This window comes from Mus pahari, chromosome 23 (genome assembly GCF_900095145.1).
Source record: "Mus pahari chromosome 23, PAHARI_EIJ_v1.1, whole genome shotgun sequence".
NCBI classification, from domain to species: domain Eukaryota; kingdom Metazoa; phylum Chordata; class Mammalia; order Rodentia; family Muridae; genus Mus; species Mus pahari.
Genome location: NC_034612.1, coordinates 26502510 through 26523528, shown reverse-complemented (window position 1 = coordinate 26523528; position 21019 = coordinate 26502510). Strand labels below are relative to the sequence as shown.

Sequence of the window (21019 nt, the reverse complement as noted above, 5' to 3'; positions counted from 1 at the left end):
TAGATATTTACAATTGGCATATGGGAATTTGTTTTCTTTTTTTTTTTTTTTTTTTAAAGATTTATTTATTTATTATATGTAAGTACACTGTAGCTGTCTTCAGACACTCCAGAAGAGGGCGTTGGATCTTGTTATGAGCCACCATGTGGTTGCTGAGATTTGAACTCCGGACCTTTGGAAGAGCAGTCGGGTGCTCTTACCCACTGAGTCATCTCACCAGCCCGGGGGAATTTGTTTTCTTGTCTTTACCAAAAACAAACAAACAAAAAACAACAAACCATGAAGCTTTGCTGACCTCATCTTTAACCATCTACTTACTAAAATGAATTGCTTAGCAACCATATGATCCATAGGTAGTGACTTTCTGAAACCTTTTATGACAATAGGAACAGAAGTTGTTTTGTTTTAAAATAGGTTCTCATGTTCCCTGGCTGGGCTCTAACTTGCTGTGTAGCTAAGAATGACCTAGGTTTCCGACCCCTGATAACCTCCTGGCGTGTTTCAGAAAGAGTTCTGGATTCACTCACCATCAGAATGTCCAGGTCCTTTCGGGGCTGGCATTCAGACTTACTGAGACTCGCTCCGAGTGAGCCCATACAGTGCTGCAATCACATGCCCCGTCCAAATAGCAGCAAATTACACTACATCACCTTAACCCTCCCTCTGCAATGAGACCCATCTTTTCTAGAACATTCATTCTGAACCTGTGGATTCCTATCCGTGAATTCCTACAAGTTATTTAGACTTGACTTTTCAGGGTTTTTTTTTTTTTTTTTTTTTTTAAATGGTGTTGTATTGTCTGGGCTATATAGTGGATGCTGGCCTTGAACACAGATCTGCCTGCCTTCTTCACTTCCTTAATGCTGGGATTATAGGTGTGTTCCATTACAGACGGCCTTTTCTAACAATCTTCTGGTTAGCAGAAAAATCACCTGACCAAAGCTCTTTGCGCCCTGGTATAATATCTGTGGAGCAGGTTTCAGGAGGTAACCTCTACTCGCTGATGTTCTTGTCACTGAATTTTTTTCAACACTCTACTTTTTTTTTTTTTCTAAACTCAGAAATGTGTTGTCTGAGTTTTTAGGGGCTTTCTTTAAGTGTCTTTAAAAAAATTCAGTTTCCTGTCCAGAGCCACAGTAACATCGTCCAGTGATGATCAAAAGCATAAGCCAGGAGCTAGAAAAGGCTCAGTGGGCCAAGGTCTCAGCCCGGCAAGCCTGATGACCTGAGCTTGAACCCCGGGACCATAAAGGTGGAAGGAAAGAGTCAACTGCCTAGAATTTTCCTCTAACCTCCACACGCATGTCCTGGCATGGGCACACTGCAGTCTCACACGCAGACACAAAATAATAATAATAATAATAATAATAATAATAATAATAATAATAATAATATAGTAATAATCAATAGTAATAATAATAATAGTAATAATCAATAGTTGGAATTGTAAAAGTTAAAAAACAACAACAATGAAAACATAGCCAATGGTTTCACATCGCTCCTGACCTGGTGGAGAGATTAGATTATATGAACGAAAGTTATCCAGCCATAAAGGAAATTAGGAAAGTATGACTTAACCAGTTAAGACTCCCTTACAAGGCTGAGCATAAGAGCACCTGCCTTTAGTCTCAGCACTTGGGAGGCAGAGGCAGGCAGATCTCTGAGTTCGAGGCCAGCCTGGTCTACAGATCAAGTTCCAGGACAGTCGGGGCTACACAGAGAAACCCATATATATATATGCATATACATATATATGCCACCCACCCTGTTCCTAACAGTTCCTACATACACAAGTACGCGCGCACACACACACATACATATACATATGCTGAAATGCTGAAAATATGATGGTGGGATGGCTCAGTAATTAAAACACTTGCCACACTAGCCTGGCCACATGCATTCAGTCCCAGAACCCAGGAAGGAAAGAACTGACTCCTGAAAGTTAGTTGTCTTTTGACCTCCACACACATGGTGCAGCGTGCATGTGCGCTCTCTCTCTCTCTCTGTCTCTCTGTCTCTCTCTGTCTCTCTCTCTCTCTCTCTCTCTCTCTGTCTCTCTCTCTCTCTCTCTCTAATGGCAAAGCTTTAAAAGGGGGATAAGGATATAGACGTATATATGTGCATATGTATGTATCTCTCATTTTACACACACACCCCAGAAGCTGTGTAGCCTTACCTACTGTTCACGCCGTGCCTACCTGCTCAGAGTACTTAGAGTAACCCTGGAACAAGAAGGCTCTTAGAGTGGAATATGGGAGTTAAAGGGGGAAGGTGACTTTTTAAGACTCAGATTTTTACAAAAAGCTCTATCGTTTCACAGCCTGGTGGCCAAGCCATTTCCCTCCACATGATACTTTATTGTTTGGGTGTATTTTAAGAGCATGGAATTGCTACAATGCCCTGATTTACTGTTTGCTTGACTCCAGGGGAAAACTTTATATTGCAATTAACCTTTCTATTTTTTTCCTTCCATTGGAGTATTGTGGACTTCCTCTGTGGTATTTTCGTGATTAGACAGGATGGAGGGCATCCTTACAGACATGAGGCCAGATTCGATGAGGTCAGAGTGAGGGGAAGGGATGGGCTGTGTGGGGCCAGTGAGTCTGCCCCAGCCAAACTGTCTGACACTTCCCAAGTAGAATAGGAACCTCTGAATTATTCATTTTCAGGTTATCCTAAAAAGCCACTTATGTGATAGCCCAGTGCAGACTTTCGGTGCCAGCTAGAGGAAGAAGGCTTTGTCTTTTCCTACAGATGTTCTGCAGCCTTCCAGACCATTTGTAATTTCACTTCCAGCCCTTCACCATCTTAGAACCTCAGGACAGGGCCCTGAAGGGGCTGTGGGATCCTCATGTGAACAGGGTGTGCAGTTTCTTTAGACTCATGTGAAAGGCTGGGAGAGGGCCAGGAAGTGGTCTTGGACTTGGGCTGAGGTACGGGGTCAGGCCAGGGTGGCAGGGGCTAATACTGATAGCCAGTATTCCGCTGAAAGGTAGGGTTTTGTTGTTGTTTTGGTTTGGGGTTTTTGTTTGTTTGTTTTTGTTTTTTATTCTTAGCTTCTGCCACCCACCCTGTTCTTCACAGTTCCCATGCCAACATAGTACTTAGGGGAGAAGGAGGTAATTAGAGGCCCTTGCATGCTGAAGTTCATCATAGACCCATGGCTTCCTGTGCCCTTGAGTGGGTCATCAACTGCTCTGCCCTGCCTGTCTCCTCACCTCTTCATAGACTAAGGTAGAGGCCTCCTCTGCAGTACAGAAAACACTGAGAAAGGAGGTACCAGGGCAGCAGCCACAGGAATTCTCGTGAGCATGGCCTGCACCTGCTCACCCACAGGTCAGTGCCCCATTAAAGAAGGACACGTCAAGGAGAGTGCTTCCTGAGCAGCTACAGTGAGAGTGCTCGGACTGAGTGAGCAACGACCCCACTGCCAGGATGCTAGGAAAACTTACCAAAGCAGAGGACTGTCCACTGCATGCTGAAGGAGTCTGGTCAAGTTCTGATTGTACACATGTGGGTAGGGTGGTATATGCCTGTAATCCCAGGAGGGTGCCGACAGGAGGAGCAGGATCTCAAGGTCAAGTTTAAGGCCAGTCTGTGCTACATGAGACTCTGTGGTCTAAAGAGAAAAAGTAAATAAAAACTGTTGGGAAAGTGGAAACCAATGTTAGAAAAGAAACCCATGCTTCCTGAGGGATCCTGTAACCATTCATCCAGACCTACAGCAGAATCCAGGCCTCTCAGACGTCGGACTCCAGAGCACGAAAATCACAGGTCACCTGTGCCTCCTACAGCTGACAGCGGCTGATAGGCTGAAAGGAACTGAAATTCAAGGGGACATAATGTTGAGGGAATAGAAAAGGCCCACAAACATAAGAGATTGCCAGGGAGCCAGGCCATAGACAAGAGCATAAGTAGGCACATGTGGATGGGGGTGTTGTAGCCATATGCCTGTTATCTGATCTGTGTGCATGCCCCTTGTCTTCAGAGAGGAGGGGCTTCAGCAATGATTCTGGCAACACAGCGAAGTAGCTCAGCACTTTCTGCCAAGCCTGATGGCCTGTTCAAACCCCCAGGACTACATGATAGGGAAGAACCAACTCCCACATGGTGCTCTTGCATGTGCATGAACAGTCAATCTGATAAAAAATCGTTTACATTTTTGTTTATTTCATATCTGTCCTACACACGTTAAAGTGTGTATGAGGAAGTCCGAGGACAGCATTGGAGAGTTGGTTCCCTCTTTCTACCATATGGATCCTGACGATGGAACTCAGGTTGTCAAAGTTAGCAGCAGGTACTGAGCGAGCTCTCCAGCCCTAAGAAAATGTTTTTATAACTTCATCCACTCAAGATTACAAAAGAAACCAAAGGCCACACCCATGTATAAATAATTATATAAAAATACTAAAGTATTAGCAACCAGACCTGAGAGCTCACTAAACACCTGATGCACCACAGCCACATGGGAACAAGCGGAGCTAGTATAATCTATCGTATTAGCAGGTCAGAGGAGAAAAATCCATTTCATTAGCTACATAAATGCTTAAGATGTACTTAAACAAATCAATACTCATCTTTTATTAAAAAGTCATAATAAAGTAAGAGATGGCTATTTTATTAACAAAATCTAAATGTATACATTTAAAACCAAAAAACCAGCAATATGGTGACTTGTGAAATAGCGAGTTACCACTTAAAATCCACACCAGGCAAGGACCCTCACTGTTGTCTTAGTTAGAGTTAGTTCCTGCTGCTGAGATCAAGCACCATGTTCAAAAACAGCGAGGGGAGGAAATGGTTTATATGGTTTATTTATATATCCTCAGTCACAGTCCATAGAAGGAAGCCAAGGTGGGGCTGACGCAGAGCCCATGGAGGAGCTCTTCTTACTGCCTGATCCTCATGGTTTTCTCAGCTGGCTGTCTCGTTATCCTAGGACAACCAGCCCAGGGGGGCACCACCACAGTGGATTGGGCCCTTCCTACCCACATTGACTATAGTTAAAATAGAACTAGCCAGCATCCAGTATGGAATGTTAAAGAAATATATGCCAGTATGGTTCCACCTCCCCCTCTTTGTGTGTGTGTGTGTGTGTGTGTGTGTGTGTGTGTGTGTGTGTAAAATCACACACATGTGAATGTTTATGTAGAGACCAGACCCCAACTACCTTTGGGTTTTTTTGGCGGGGGGAGGGGGAGTGTTTGTTTGGGTTTTTGTTTTTGAGACCATCTCTCCCTTTTTTCTGGAGCTTTCCAGTTCAGCTAAACAAGATGGACAGTAAGTCCTAGGATGTGCCTGTCTCTGCCTCTCCATCACTGGGATCCCAAGTGCCTGCTGCTGTGTCCAGCCTTTGTTATGTGGGTTCTGAGGATTCAACTCAGGTCCTCATGCATGCAAGGCAAGCATTTTACCAACCAAGCCACCGTCCCAGCCAATGAGTTTCCTTAGGTAAAGAAGCAAGAAGCATTCTGGGGATACCAGCAGGTTCTCTGCTCTCCTCATGCGGATCAGGGCTTAAGATAGTGTGAAAGGGGGGCTGGAGAGACTCCTCCCAGATGTCCTGAGTTCAGTTCCCACATGGTGGCTCACACCCATCTGTAATGGAATCTGATGCCCTCTAATGTGTGCCTGAAGAGAGTGACAGTATACTCACATACATAAAATAAATTTAAAAAAAATAATATTGTGAAAGGCCTGAGGAGCCATAGAAAGGCTGACACTAGATTGACCTGCACAGCTGACTGCTTGTGGCTCAAACCTGCCCCTCCCCCTGACTGACATCTGACTTCCACATCCTATGCAGCTTATTAATTTTCTTTTGTGACAAAATATGTGAAGGAAGCCACTTAGAGAGGAAGGGCTGCTCTGGCAGCACCCCCCCCCAGTCTCCCCCAGACTCCTCCAACCTCAGTTAACATACTCGCCTCAGCCTCTCACAGATATGCCAGAGGCTTTTCTCAGAAGTGCTTCCAGACCTTGTCAACTGACAGTAAACACCGTCACAGGCAGCTTTTCAACTACAGATTGTCCCTGCTCTTGTCCCAGATCCTCCTCTTTGTGCCAGGCTGGGAGAGGGGAACCTATGTCCCTTAGAGGGATGACAGTCCCGTCACAGAGCCCCTTCCTCAGAGCCAGACCCCATCCACTGCTGACCAGCCTGTTCTTTCTCAAGTTGGACTTGGGCCCTGTCCTAAGTGTCGGAAAAGTGTTTTCGGATGACAGAGTGATAGTAATAATAATTAGGGGCTGGTGAGCTGGCTCAGCAGGTAAAGTGCTTGTTGCCAAGCATAATGAACTGAGTTTGATCCCTGAACCTCACACAGTGAGAGAGAACAGACTCCGGCAATTTTCCTCTGACTTACATACGTACATATATATTCATATACTTATATACAATAATTAACTAAAGTAAAATTCTATAGCATTTGCATAGAACATTCTCCAAATCACCATATGGAACTTTTAATAGATAATCTGATACATGCTCTATAAGTAGTTTTACACTATATTGCTTGTTAAATGAGGTGCAGACTGAGGTCCACATGAGGTTGATATGCACATGGAATCTGCATAAGTGGGACATGAGGACATGGAGGGCTAAGCACACTGTTTTTCCTGGCATCACTGATGGACGGACGGACGGATGGACGGACGGCTAAGATGATGAGCTATGCGGCAGCCTGGCGCTGGGCCGGATGGTGCTAGCACTCAGGAGGTTTGTGCGAAAGGAAATACATGGTGTCTGGCCTGGGTATAATTTCCTTTCCATCAACCTTGACCGTGTCCTTTGAAGTTCGTCATAAAAATGGTATGTTAGCCCAGAGAATACCCTGAAATGATGCGCAGGGAAACAACTGAATGCACTATATATATTCTAGGCCCTGATGAAATGACCCTGTACTTGAAGTCAGGGAAGAGCATAAAACAGTGCAGGTTAATAGACAGCGGATGCCGTGTTGTCAGCTCACAAAAAGGTGAGCGGCTGAGGTTCTTATAACATTGTGCTGAGCGAGCAGTTTGTGCAGTGTTACAGACTTTGAAATAGACAAGATTTTAGACGAATGTCAATCTCACAATCTTCAGGAAATGGAAAGAGTGGCCATGTATAATAGCACACACCTATAATCCCAGCACTCAGGAAGCAGACTCAGGAGGATTACAATTTGAGGACAGCTGGGGCCACATGAAACCATGTCCCAAAACAAATTAAAGAAGGAGAACCCTTTACAGCTAGATATGGTGAATGTACACTTGTAATCCCAGAAGCTGAGGCAGGAGGATTCTTATAAGCCTGGGACTATATAATGAGAACTAGGCCAGGATGGGCTATAGTCTAGTCTCAAAAACGAAGGAGGGAGGGGAGAAGAGGAAGGAGTGAAACAAAAGCCTCTGGAAAAGTTACTGTCATGCTGTGAAACTATATTATGGGCAGTTCAGCCCTGCCCTGGTACAGTGGCAGATGTGGCTCCCACCCCCAGACATTTCCAGTGTACTTACTAAGGTCAGGTGATTGGGTAGGCTTCGTTCTGCTGGCCAATGAGATGCAGCAGTACGTTTGAGAGGGTGTGTCCTAGTTTGCTTCTCTAGAGCTGTCAGGAAACACTACCCAAAAGCTACTTGGGGAGGAAAGGGTTTGTTCGGCTTACATTTCCAGGATCACCTTTAGGGGAGGGGGCACCAGCAGAGGGCTGAGCCCTCCCACATCAGTCATTAATGAAGAAAATGGCCTTTCCATGAAGGCAGTTCTTCAGGTGAGGTTCCCTTTTCCCAGGAGACTCTGGTTTGTGTCTAGTTGACAAGAACCAACCACCACAGGTGGGCTCATCGAGATCTAGTGGAGCAGTGACTCAAGGTAGAATCCACACAGACTCAGGCTATGCTCCACACAGAGCTCAGGATTGCACTGAAGTTCCCAGCTAGCAGCACACAGCATGGTGTAGTATACCTGCTATACTGGCTGGTTTTGTGTTGACTTGACACAAGCTGGAGTTATCACAGAGAAAGGAGCTTCAGTTGAGGAAATGCCTCCATGAGATCCAGCTGTAAGGCATTTTCTCAATTAGTGATCAAGGGGGAAGGGCATTATGTGTGGTGCCATCTCTGGGCTGGTAGTCTTGGTTCTATAAGAGAGCAGGCTGAGCAAGCTAGGGGAAGCAAGCCAGTGAAGAACATCCCTCCATGGCCTCTGCATCAGCTCCTGTTCCCTGACCTGCTTGAGTTCTAGTCCCGACTTCCTTTGGTGATGAACAGGAACAGCAATGTGGAAGTGTAAGCTGAATAAACCCTTTCCTCCCCAACTTGCTTCTTGGTCATGATGTTTGTGCAGGAATAGAAACCCTGACTAAGACACCAGCCATCCAAGCAGGAGACCCTGCCGAAAATAATTTAGTTGTAACTAGTTGTGTTCTCTTTGTCCTAGAGAAAGGGGGTGGAGAGTTTTTCTTCTAAAAACTAAAAGCAGACTTAAAGTGATTCTCTATGGAGATGGGCTGGGTTAGACATTGTAGCTCACTTGGCACACTTGCCCAGCGTCTACTGACCGCTGGGCTCCATCCCCGCCACAACATAAACTGGACATTAGGGCACGCGTTTGTGCTCAGCACTCAGGAGGTAGAGGCAGGAGGAGCAGACGTTCAAAGTTGATTTCAGCTACATTGTAAGTTCGAGGCCAGACTGGGCCGTATCACAGCCTGTAACAGAAATTTAACCTTAATAGTAGTAGTGTCAACTTTGGGGCAAGCCTTGTTCCCTCATTGCTTCCTATTGTCTCTGGGAATGATAGCCTCTCTAGGTCTGGGTATCAACACCACAGGCTTAAGGTTTGAGTCACTCTGCCCATCCACAGCAGAGCAGTGTTGTCAGGCTCCTCTGAGCCCAGGAAAGCCATGAGTGTCCTCATTGTGAAATGCACAGTTGCTGTTATCACATTCAGTATTTTGCTCATTTCTGTGGTTGCTTAGCAACCAAAGTTAGACTGACCCACCAGTGGAAAACTTGGCTTCAGACACAGAGAGCACCTTCCTGTGTTAGTGGGACAAGGTGGCATTTTATTTTGTTTTTTAAAATTGCTTTACATTTTTTAATTTATTACTGTGTCTCTGTGTGTGTGTGTGTGTGTGTGTGTGTGTGTCTGTCTGTGTCTGTGTGTGTGTGTGTGTGTGCGCGCGCGCGCGCGAGTGTACAGTTGCTGTCGGCCTATGTGGAGGTCAGGATAACTTGTCTCTTCTCCTACGTGGTTTACTGAGTATCATTGAACCACCTCCAGTCCCGACTCAGGACTAGGCTTCCATAAAGAGTTTGCAATCTTTTGTTGCATTTCCTAGATATTAGGGATCTTTAGGGCTCAGCTGTTGAGAGCACCTGCTGCTCTTGCAGAGGACCCACATTCAATTCCCAGCATCCACATGGCAGCTTATAATCACCTGTAACCTCAGTTCCATAGGATCCACATCTTCTGGCTTTCTTAGGCACCAAGCGTGTGTGTGTGTGTGTGTGTGTGTGTGTGTGTGTGTGTGTGTACACGCTCATGTGTATGTATTTAAAGAATAAGGGATAGGCAGTATGACTCATATAGAGGTGCTTGCCAATAAACCTGAGAACCCAAGTTCAGTGTCTGGGTCCCACATGCTGAAAGGAAAGTATTGATTCCTTTAAAATATCCTCTCCCCTCCATAAATACAATTTGCTCCCACCCAACATACACAAAATAATTAATATAATTTTTATTTTTAAATGAGATTTTTTTAAAAAAAAGAACAAAGAAACATCTAGATGATGTGGAAGACAGAAGTTGGTATGCCAGCCTTGTCCAGTCAGATAGATGAAATGGCATGAAGATTGGTTAACAGAACTAAAGAAAGATGGCACCACTCTGGAAGAACCATCCTGGAATACAAGGAGCTGTCCTACTTGAACACATGCAGGGTCTGCCTGCCTCCAGTTACCTCAGGAACCCACAGTAGAAGAGAACCAACTCCCGAAAGTTGTCCTCAGCACCAGGGCAGAGTTGTGCACACAATAAGTAGTGAATAAAATAAGTAGCATGCTGCCTATGACATATACTTGTCCCATTGGCCACTGTAGTCCCTTACAGGTTTGTCTGGTAATCTCCTTGTGTGGATATGGTCACTGCCTCGCTCTGAGCCAGAGGGCCTATCCCTTGATCACTTCGATGCACCAACTCAGTGATGACTAACCTCGATGCCTCTTCTTTCCCAGGGCCGATGAGATCGAGATGATCATGACTGACCTTGAACGAGCCAACCAGGTAGGCTGTCAGAACCTTCACCACGAAACACCAAAGCTCACCCAGTCAGTTCTCTTGGGAGACACCTCACTCCAAGATGGGGTCATCGTGGATCCATTTTCACATCCTGGAAGGAAGTCTGGATAGGAACACAAACAGGACAGGAATCTAGAGGCAGGGACTTATTTATGCAAGGCCATGGAAGAATGCTGCTCACTGACTTGCTCTCTTATAGAACCCAGGAGCAGCCCAGGTCCTGCCATGAGAAGTTAGAAATCCATCCACTGCACTTGTCCTGGGAGCGTGTTGGCTTTAGCCAGTGTCTGAGACCCACGTGCATGAGGGTATTCGTTCTTCTGATCCTGTAGCTCCAATGCCTCTGTCCCAGGAGAGTCTAAACCATGGCCTGCAGGCCACATTCATCTCAGAATAGCCATGGGTGAGGCCTAACACAAAACAGTAACTTCTTGAAACATTGTGAGATTGGCTGATTGATTGATTGATTGTGCAGTTCCCAAGTGTGAACATTGAGGTTGACACTGTTGTCCCCATGTCAGAAGGTTGAGCATGTCTGACACCTTGTCACCAGGTGTCCTTCGCACCACAGAATTCATTACCATCTCCTTCTAGTGGGTTCCAACTGCTTGCTCTTGTGGAGCTCCCAGCGGGCAGTTATCTCAGCCAATACCCAGTTATCATATATACAGTGCCTAGCACACGGTTGTCAGTCACGTAGTGTCACATGGTTCCAAGCACTCAGCTACCCATAAGCACTTTCTTCATAGGCCTTGCAGGGCAGGAAAACATTTTGCTGTCATATCTAGTGCTTCTGGCTCCAACTTGCTATGGAGCTGATAATGACCCTGAACTATAGTACACTATAGCTGTACAGATGGTTGTGAGCCTTCATGTGGTTGTTAGGAATTGAATTTTAGGACCTCTGCTCACTGGTCAGCCTCACTCCCTCTGGCTCAAAGATTTATTTATTATTATACATAAGTACACTGTAGCTGACTTTAGTCATACCAGAAGAGGGCATCAGATCTCATTCCAGGTGGATATGAGCCACCATGTGGTTGCTGGGATTTGAACTCAGGACTTTCAGAAGAACAGTCAATGCTCTTACCCACTGAGCCATCTATCTCACCAGCCCCAACCCTGAACTTCTGATTCTCATGCTTCTACCTTCATGAAACCCAGGGTCTCATGAATGCTAGGCAGACACTTGGCCAACCAGCTAAGCTGCATTCCCAGCCAGTCTCCATGGATTCTTCACTTAGGGGAGAAACAGCTAAAGCAGAAGTTAGTTTCTCAGCCCAGAAGGACATGGCCTGTGGCCTTTGCCCACTCAATTTTATAGCCAGGTAGCCATGGGCACTAGAAAGTTTTGAATTTCACATTGGGTCACCCCACTCAGTGAGTTCAAGGTTCTCTGTGGAATGAAAAGCCTCCCAGACTCCCTGCAGTCCCTGCCCCCTGCCCCTGGGGTTCACGGGACACCTGTCTTTCATAGGTGCTGGTCACTCAGCACACAGGGGAAAGTGTTGTCCGTTTCTTCCCTGATGGAATTCACGTGAGGCCTAAGCAGGAAAAGCGGGGTGGGAGGAAAGAATGCAATGTGTGGCTCTGTTACTCCCCGAGGACAGGGTCGGGGCAGCAGGTGGTGCTTAGGCCTTTCCTAAGGTCCTGGGCCTGGCCTGTAAGGGCTTTCTGTGGAGAGTGTGGCACTGGTCATATGAGGTCTCTTAAGTAATCTTAGCCACCGTAGTACTAGTCAGAATAGTCGTCCATTCTTGAATGCTCCATTCGCAGTTAATCTAAGCACACTGTCAGAATGATCTCACTTCACCTGCCAAGCCTCCGCACTGAGATCAACATGGTCAGGATTCTTATAAATAGAGAAACTGAGTCAGTGCCTGGTCTATCGCTGAGCTGGGACAAGAAATCCAGAAGTCTATCTTGGGTTGTCTTGGCACACTGGGGGAGTGGTTTGTTTCCTTTGGGTTTTAGGTGTCTGGTTGGTTGTTTTGGAGGTATTGTTTTGTTTGTAACTTAATTGCAGAGTTGGCTCATGTGAACTTTGTACATGACAACATTGTGTTACAATGTTAAAAGGGTAGGTGCCCTTGGTACAGCATCTGAGAAGGAAATAAGAAAGCCCCAGAGGCTGCCTGGCTGGCTGGTGTGGGGACAGAGAAAAGTCTGAGGGCAGACACGGGTGTTGGCTTTAATGGAAAGCTAGGCTGTGTGTGGGCAGGAGAATGGCCTGATGGGAAAGAGTTCAGCTGGTTCGGGGGGGGAAAGGGGCTTCATCCTGAGAACAGTGGGTATACTGGGAGGATGGAGATTCTGGATTTGTATACAATTAAAAGGTGACTTGGGGCTGGAGAGAAAGTTCAGCTTAAAAGCACAGACTGTTCGTTCAGAGGACCCACACTGAGCAGACCCAAGCCTGATCAGGTGCCCTCTTCCGAACGCTCATATACCCGCACACAGGCACTCAATTAAAAATAAAATGAGCCTTTAAAAAATTCATTTAAAAGAAACAAAGGAATTGCTGTAGGTAAAGCTGCGATAAGGAAGCCAGGGAAGCAGCAAGCAGCTCTGCTGACAGGACAGGAGAAGCCTGCGGAGCTGGACAGGAGATGGTGCCCAGGGAAACAAGGCAGAGGTAGGCTGAGCAGGAGCACTACAGGCTGCACACAGCCCCAGACTCTGGACCATGGGACCTGTCTGGGAGGAACAATTTGCTAGTTCATGGGTGTTTAGTGTTGGTTTTGCCTTGGGCTTATCTCAGACATTCTACTGAGTCCCATAGTGCTGTCTCACTGCTCAGAGATTATGTCTCTACCCCAGGGATCCAGAAAAACAGGCAGAAGCTACTAGTGGAGCAGGGGTGTCTCCTTGGCACATGTTTGATCAACACTTGCACTTCTAGCACTTGCAGAAATAGTCATTGCACCATAATAGTTAACTGAAGGTTATGGGCTCCGGAATCTTTTGAAAAGTAAACCTTAGCTTGGCAAAGCAAAGAGCACAGAGGAGCCGAGGCTTTGCTTCCCTTTGTGGGCTAGCTGCCAGCTCTACCTCTTCCTCCCAGAGCAAAGCCGCAGGAGCGAAGCCTGGAGGAAGTGATTTAAAACAGTTGCTCTCCTCCCGTTGACCTGGCTGATGACTATGGAACAAGGCAGTTGTGAAAGACCCTGTGTACTGGGGTTAGGGCTTGCTTGCTTGGTTGGTTGGTTTGAGGAGCCTCATAGCCCAAGTTGGTCAGAGTCACTCTGTATCTGAGGACAATCTCCTACCTCCTCCTACAGAGAGCTGGAATTACGGACGTGGGCTACAACAGGTCATGCTGTGCTGGGGATCAAGCCCAGTTATTCTTCTGCCAAGGGTTTTATGTGCTAATGGGTCGGGACACTTGGCTTTGGAATCAGGACACCCAAGTCACAATTCTAGATTTGGCACTTTTGTGTACACACACACACACACACACCTTGTCTTAGTGTGTTCTCTGTTGCTGAGATGAACACCATAAGCCAAAAGCAGCTTGAGAAAGTTTATTTCACCTTTCATGTTACAGCCCCTCAGGGCCAAGAACTCCTAGCAGGAACCTGGAGGCAGGAACTGAAGCAGATGCTCAGGGAATACTGCATACTAGCTTACTCCCCATAGCTTGCTCAGCTGCTTTCTTGCAGCTCCCAGGACCACCTGCCCAGAGGTAGCACCACCCACATCAATCATTATTCAAGGAAATGCCCCACAGGCTTGCCTACAGTCTGATGGAGGGGTTTTCTTAGCTGCTTTCCATATAAGCTTAAGTCAGGTAGACAAAAAACCTAACCAAACACCAGTCCTCCAGCACCTTCTCGTGTCCATGCATGGAATGAGAGCTGATTTCACTCTGTGCTTCCAGTCATTCAATTGACCCTTGTACCCTGCTCTTAGCTGGCCTGGATGGGGATGGGGATGTCTTGCTGGCTTCGTGAGCAGAGTGCAGACACATGCATGACTGGGTTTGGTCCTGCCTTATATTCAGTCCCCGGGACACACTGGGAGAATCCTGCCCGGCAGTTTGCTCGTCAACCTTCGCTACAGTCCTGCTACCCACAGATCAGCAGTGCTCACACATGTGGCTTGTCCGCCTGGTCTGCAGTAGCCAGCAGCACCAGTGGTGACTGACCAGGGCCTCACGCAAATGCCCCATCTGCCTGGTACGTGTGGTGACGAGTTTCTCATCTTCTGCCCAAGACCTTCGACAAGTTCCTGCAGAACCATTGATGGGGCACCTCTGGCAGCCTCCCATGTCTCTGGTTACATGCCAGCCACCCAGTTCACACACTAGGTCGCTTTGCCGCTGCAGAGACTTCCTTGACTCAGATTTGCCTGTACCTGTGTCTTAGTGGTCATGTGTGCAGAGAAGGCATAAGCAAATAAATAATCTAAGACCACAAAGGGCAGGAGATTATATTGAAAGCCCCACCACCACATAAACCAAGTGAAGTAGCCAGATGTGGTGGCTCACACCTGTAATCCCAGCACTTGGGAGGTAGGTCAGGAGTTGAGGACAAGCCTCAGCTCTCTGCGTGAAACCCTGTCTCAAAGAAAAAATGGTCAAGGGTTGTAGCTCAGTCAATAGAGTACTCAGCTATTATGCATAAAGCTTTGCATTCCACCCTTGGAACATTGAGACAGAAGGATCAGAGGTTCAAGGTCATCTTCAGCTACTTAGTTTGGGGTAGGCCTGGACTACATGAGACCCTGTCTCAACCAAAGTCATCAGTTTTAGGTAAAGCATGTGTTGGCCTCAGAAATGGTCTTAATAATTTGACCTTGTCACTGTGGTGGACACCATCACCATTGGCATGCAGGACAGCTGTTCTCCATGATGGCAGCCACCAAAGGGTAGCACTGTTCTACCGTGTCTCTTCCTCTACTCCTTTGTCTCAGAAACTGTGGCTTCTCAAGAAAAAGCATAAGTCAACCACATGTGGTAGCAAGTACTGTCCCTGCCTGCGGTTCAAGATCCTGTCCTGTGTTCCCCTGGCTCTGCCTCTGCAGGGTAGGGCATGTGTGGGAGCACATGGAAGCATGCATTGTCTCAAGCCACCATGATGCATGATGGGGTCAGTTCTGCATCCCAACCATAGTTGTCTGAGCTGTGGCTTTATCGAGGGTGTAAGAGGCTCCAAACAGGGAGCGCCTGCCCAGGCACCAACCCTTCCTAGCTGCCTCTGTTGCCAAGGGAAGGATAAGTTAGTTCTTCCAACCTGGAAACAAATTCACCCCAGCTCCCAACTAGTGTCTGTCACCCTGTCCCTTGTCCCTTCCCTGAACTGCTCTTGTTTTTTATCCCTCTGGTCTATAGCTTTTAACCACACAGATTTCAAACTGTTGGCATGAGTTGGCTGTTGACCATGCATTTAAGACTAGAAATCCTCAGTAAATATGAAGTTAAGAAACTAGCCAAGTTAGGCCACCTTGGAGCAGTGACTCCCAACAAAGCAACTTTATTTATTTGGCTTTGGTTTGGGTTTTCTATTTGTTTTGTTTTAGTTTTGAGACAGGTTTGTCACATAGCCCAGGCTGACCTCAAACTAACTATACCTATAGCTTAGGAATGACATTAAAATCTTGATCCTCCTGCCTCTACTTCCCAAATGCTGGAATTACAGACTTGAGCCACTATGCCCAGTTTATTCAGTGATAGGATTGTACCCAGAGCGTGCTATACAAGCGCTCTACCAACTAAGCCACATCCTAGCCTGAAGCTCACTCTGTAACGACATATGCCAGGCTAGCCTCACACTGAGAGTAAAGTCTTGCACAGTATGCTCATTCTAGTTTTGCTTTACTTTTTTGAAATTACATCTCTGGTATCAACCAGCCCGGCTGGTCTTGAACTCATTACCCTCCGAATCAGCCTCCCCAAAGTTGAAGCTACAGGCGTTAACCCTCCAAGCCTCACGCCATTGTGAACTTGGTACAAGTATGAACCTAGAAAAATTGCATGGGACTGACTCCTCGGTCTGTGATGCGAGTACTTGGCTACCTGGCATCTTCAGTGTTTAAGACTAATGATGAGACCAGAACCAGCTGTTCCAGGAGACAGCCACTGTGGTAATGCAACTATCGGAACTTCTTCCCTAATAGGTGAAGAAATATTTTTCCTCCTCAAAGAGACTAAGGAATTTGTCTAACTACTCATTATCCCTGGCAGAGCTGTGGAGATTGTGTGCTGGGAGGTTTGCCTCACTAATTATGGAGGAATGTGTTTTCAGTCAAGTGTCTTGACTGTCAGAGGAACTGGGGAGAACAGCTGTTGTCCCAACTTCTTTTAAGGCTGAAGCAGAAGGATGGAAAGTTCAAGACCAGACTATGCAACTTAGTTTGTAAGACTCTGTCTCGAAACAAAAAGGAAAAAGAGAGACTGGAGAGATGGCAGCAGTTAAGAGCACTGACTGCTCTTCCGGAGGTCCTGAGTTCAATTCCCAGCAACCACATGGTGGCTCACAACCATCTGTAATGGGATCTGATGCCCTCTTCTGGTATATCTGAATACAGGAGCAGTGTACTCATATACATAAAATAAATAAATCTTTTTAATAATTTTTTTAATAAAAGGAAAACGAAAGCAACTCCCACATCAGTCACATGTGGGGAGCCTCTGTGGGCATAGAGCCCCACCCAATGTCTGAGTGGGCACAGTGTTCCCACTCTACAGATAAGTATGTGGGGGCTCCAGGAGCATAGGTAGCTGTTCCTGCTGCCTATATTCTCAGATTGCCTCTTGAGTGGTAGGTACTGGAGTGGTTTTCTTCTTTGTCCAATGGCAAGTCTGAGTTTGCAGCCGTCATGGCTTTCTCCTCCGGGGTCCTAGACAAACTACAAAAGGTTCCAGCCATTTCTGTTAAAGCTCCCAACACTAATTTAGGCCCACTCACTGCTGGTCCTGAGCAGACTGGCTTGCTGCAGATGCAATAGTCACAAACATTCCCCCATGAGGAGGTTAACTGTGAAGGCCAGCTCATCCCTCACAAAAGCAGCCACATTAACACAGTCCGCTCATGGGAACACAAGCTGGAAGAAAACAACCACAACATTGTGTGTATTTGGGGGGAAGAAAATGGCCGGAGTGTCTTTAATTCAGTGTTTACCCATGAGAATGACTCCCCGGAGTAATCCTGTGATAAAGTCTCTTCGGTCCATGAGAATAGAAAGAAATTGAATCAGAAGACTCTATTTCCACCGGTATTTATTCAGTCTGGGAAACGCAATGGGCCGGAGCATTAATACCAGCAGGGGATTCCTCGCTCCTAGCGTTAAATTACTGTCATAATCGCTCAATTATTTCTTCCTTGTACTGTTTAAAATAAAAATCCATCACATTCTAGGGTGTGTGTGTGTGTGTTTCCCTAGCATTTATTAGGTTGAGTGTTTAGGAAAATCAATTACAGTCAGTCAGGCATGAATTGATGAATGTTCTTGTAATAATTGTCAGCTGTTAAACCAAATGTACTCTCTTCTCCTCACCCCTTTTCGTTTCCTTCAGAGGGCAGAGGTGGCACAGAGAGAGGCAGAGACTCTAAGGGAACAGCTCTCATCGGCCAACCACTCTCTCCAACTGGCCTCGCAGATCCAGAAGGCTCCAGATGTGGTGGGTAACCAGGGCTTTACCCCACCCACCCCACCCCTACTCCTATCACTCCTGGTTTCAACTCTTGCCTTTGGAGTAACAGTTGAAGCAGGAATGAATGTCTGGTGGGTATATTAGTGACTTTTCTAATAAGGGATTATTCTGGCTCATGGTTCAATGGTACAAACCATCATGGCGGGGAGGGCATGGTAGCGGTGTGCGGCGGCAGCTCACATCCAGTCTGGACGCAGAGATCAATGCTGCTGCTTAGCTGGCCTCCATCTTTTTATTAACTTCAGAACCCCAGCCTTGGTGCTACCCCCAGAGAGAGTGTCTTCCATCTCAACTAACCCACACCCAAAGCTCCCTCCCAGACATTCCCAGAGGCCAGGTATTCAAGATCCTAACGAGCTGACAGCCTTAACCCCACATTTATCAATTCTTAGCTAGCACTTGGGACAGATGAAGGAAAAGCTCTGCCAATAGCACACGGGTGTCCTCATGGTTTATGTTGGGACCCCAGTGGTTATGTACATGTCCTATGCCAGGTTGAGCTAGCTAGCTAGCGTTCTCTCTCTCTCTCTCTCTCTCTCTCTCTCTCTCTCTCTCTCACACACACACACACACACACACACATTTATTTATTTTGTGGGTATAAGAGTAGTAGTTTGGTCTGGAGAGATGACTCAGCGGATAAGAGCACTGACTGTTCTTCCAGAGGTCCTGAGTTCAGTTCCCAGCAACCACTGATGCTCTCTTCTGGTGTATCTGGAAACAGCAACATTGTACTCATATGCATAAAATAAATGCTTTAAATAATATAAAATAGAGAGTAGTAGTGAGGGTCAGAAGACAACTTGCAAGAGTCAGTCTTCTTCCTCCGCCATGTGGGTTCTGAGGATCAGAATTCTGCGGCAAACTTTTGTTTGTGTGTGTGTGTGTGTGTGTGTGTGTGTGTGTGTGTGTGTTTGTTTGTTTGTTTTGGCATGGACCTTTCTTTTTGCATTTTGATTTGTTTTCATTTTTCAGATAAAGCCTCACTACAATAGTTTAGGCTAACCTCTAATTGGTGATACTCCTGCCTCAGCCCCCTGAGGTTAAAAGTGTGCAGTAACATGCCTCGCTGCACATGGTTTTTCTCAAGTTAACAGCAAGGTTTGGTCAAAGTGGCTCTGAACGAGCAGGTTCCAGATGCCTTCAGTTACCTTGGGTAACTAGCACTGGTGACAGAGCAACATACCAGGGAAGATGCTTAGTTTAGACCCCAGCTCTGCATTCTCAAGGAATCCTATCTTCCTGGCTCTTGGTTCATTTATCCATAAAAGGAAGTTGTAGCTGGGCATAGTGTCAAACACATGTAATCCCAGCAGAAACAGGAAGTCATTTTCAACTATATAGCAAGTTCAAGACCAGCCAGAGCTATATATGAAACCTAATCTTGAAGGAGGGAAGAGGGTGGAGTGGGGGAAGAAAACAAACTCAGGGAGCTGAGGCAGGGGGATTGGCAGAATTAGCCAGACTAGGCTATATAACAAGATCCTGACTCAAAAATAATAATATAGAGGGCCCCGAGCATTTCAAGGTGTGGTAGAAGCGGCCTCGTGTAGGAGACTTAGTTCTTTTATACTTCAGGGACACAGTAACTTATTTTCCTCTGAAATGTGTCCTTTATTCTTCCTTACTCGGATATAGAAGTCCTGGGGACAGCACCAGGGCAGAGGCAAGGCCTGGAGCCAGGGCCAGCAGCTTCCCAGCTTCTGTGGCCGCCCTTGGTCAGGAGGAAGCCATTCATCCTAACGTGTCTAACAGGGCTTCTAAGCTAAATGTTTGGATTGCAGAGAATCCTGGCACCTTACTGGGCCACAGCAAACCCAAACATTACAGAAGGAAATGAATGTTTTTGCAGATCCAGTCAGTTGTGGGGCCAGGGGTGGCTTCCACACTTCATCATGGGCTGAATGCTGCAAGTCCTTGGCTTCAGTCTCTCAGCCACAGCAAGCGGGGACTTCCCTATCTGTACCTTCCCATGGAGGCCACCACAGGCATAGAGCCAGCAGGAAAAAAATGGTCTGTTGGGCTTGCATGGCAGAACTCAACTGGGAAAGAGTAGAATCCTTAACTGTGGCCAAGCCAGAACCAATGCATTGAATGTCTCATAGAACTCTGATTCTAGAAGACTGGAGGGGAGGGGCTCAAATATTAAGAGCTTGTCACATGAGCATGAGGCACCTACATACATGCCAAGCACTCACAGGCACCTTTCCCTCTACCCATCAACCTGTCACTCTTTCGTGGACACTGAGCAAGACAGGATGTACTGAAGAGCCCTGTGAAGTGTCTACAGACAAATACTAGCTCGGGAATCAGTTGCAGCACCCCTGGCCACTCTTTAGCCTATTGGAACTGTAATACTGGGAGGCAAGGCCATCTGTGAGGCTAACATCAGAGAGACAAGGCTGAACCCCATGCCTCTGCTGGTGCAAGGAAGAAAGGGCTAGCCTGGACCTGCCCTCTTATTCCCTCTGCTTGTGCATTTCCTTTCCCTTTGTACCTATATCTCTTTTATTCTTAGCCTCTAAAATAACAGTCTCCAGTATCTTTGCCCAGGCTCAACCCTTTCCATCCACCTCAGCCTCTAACCTTTCTCCATTCTTTCATTTTATTGTATCCCACTATGGGACCAAGAGGAGTGTCCAGTATAGGAGACAGATGTGAGCCAAAGAACAGGTTGTCTTGGGAATGTGTTCATATCTCAGTTGACTTTTGTAGGACAACAATGTTTTCAGGTCAGCCTAGAAGAAGAATTTGTGGCTCAAGTACCCAGGGTTCTGGTGATACACCCTAGATCCACCAAGAACTGCTCTGTGTAGATCAACTGTTTGACCCACCATCCCCAATACCTTAACTTGGGCTTGATCTGGCCCATTGTTAGGCCTAGGTCACCTTTTGGCTGGTTTTATATACTGCCAAAGAACCCTTGAAATAATGTTTACAGTTGGCATCTTCCAGAATGGAATGGAACATATCCATTAGAATATAAACATGATTAATACTGCACATGCCAGGCTGGCCTCTGACTTCCCTGAAGGCCACTTTTTTTCTCTTTCTCTTTCTCTTTCTCTTTCTCTTTC

General features: G+C 46.4%; 1 protein-coding gene across 9 annotated transcripts in view; it reads left to right on the top strand.

The window, feature by feature from the left end:
* Nucleotides 1-21019, top strand: part of Cux1 (cut like homeobox 1) — a 321311-nt gene that overhangs the window by 219516 nt on the left and 80776 nt on the right. For all 9 annotated transcript variants that reach the window (XM_021222682.1, XM_021222681.1, XM_021222678.2 and 6 more), the window contains exons 9-10: nt 10225-10273; nt 17805-17909. In XM_021222682.1, coding sequence (XP_021078341.1) covers nt 10225-10273; nt 17805-17909 — 154 coding nt within the window. The remainder of the gene's footprint in view (nt 1-10224; nt 10274-17804; nt 17910-21019) is intronic.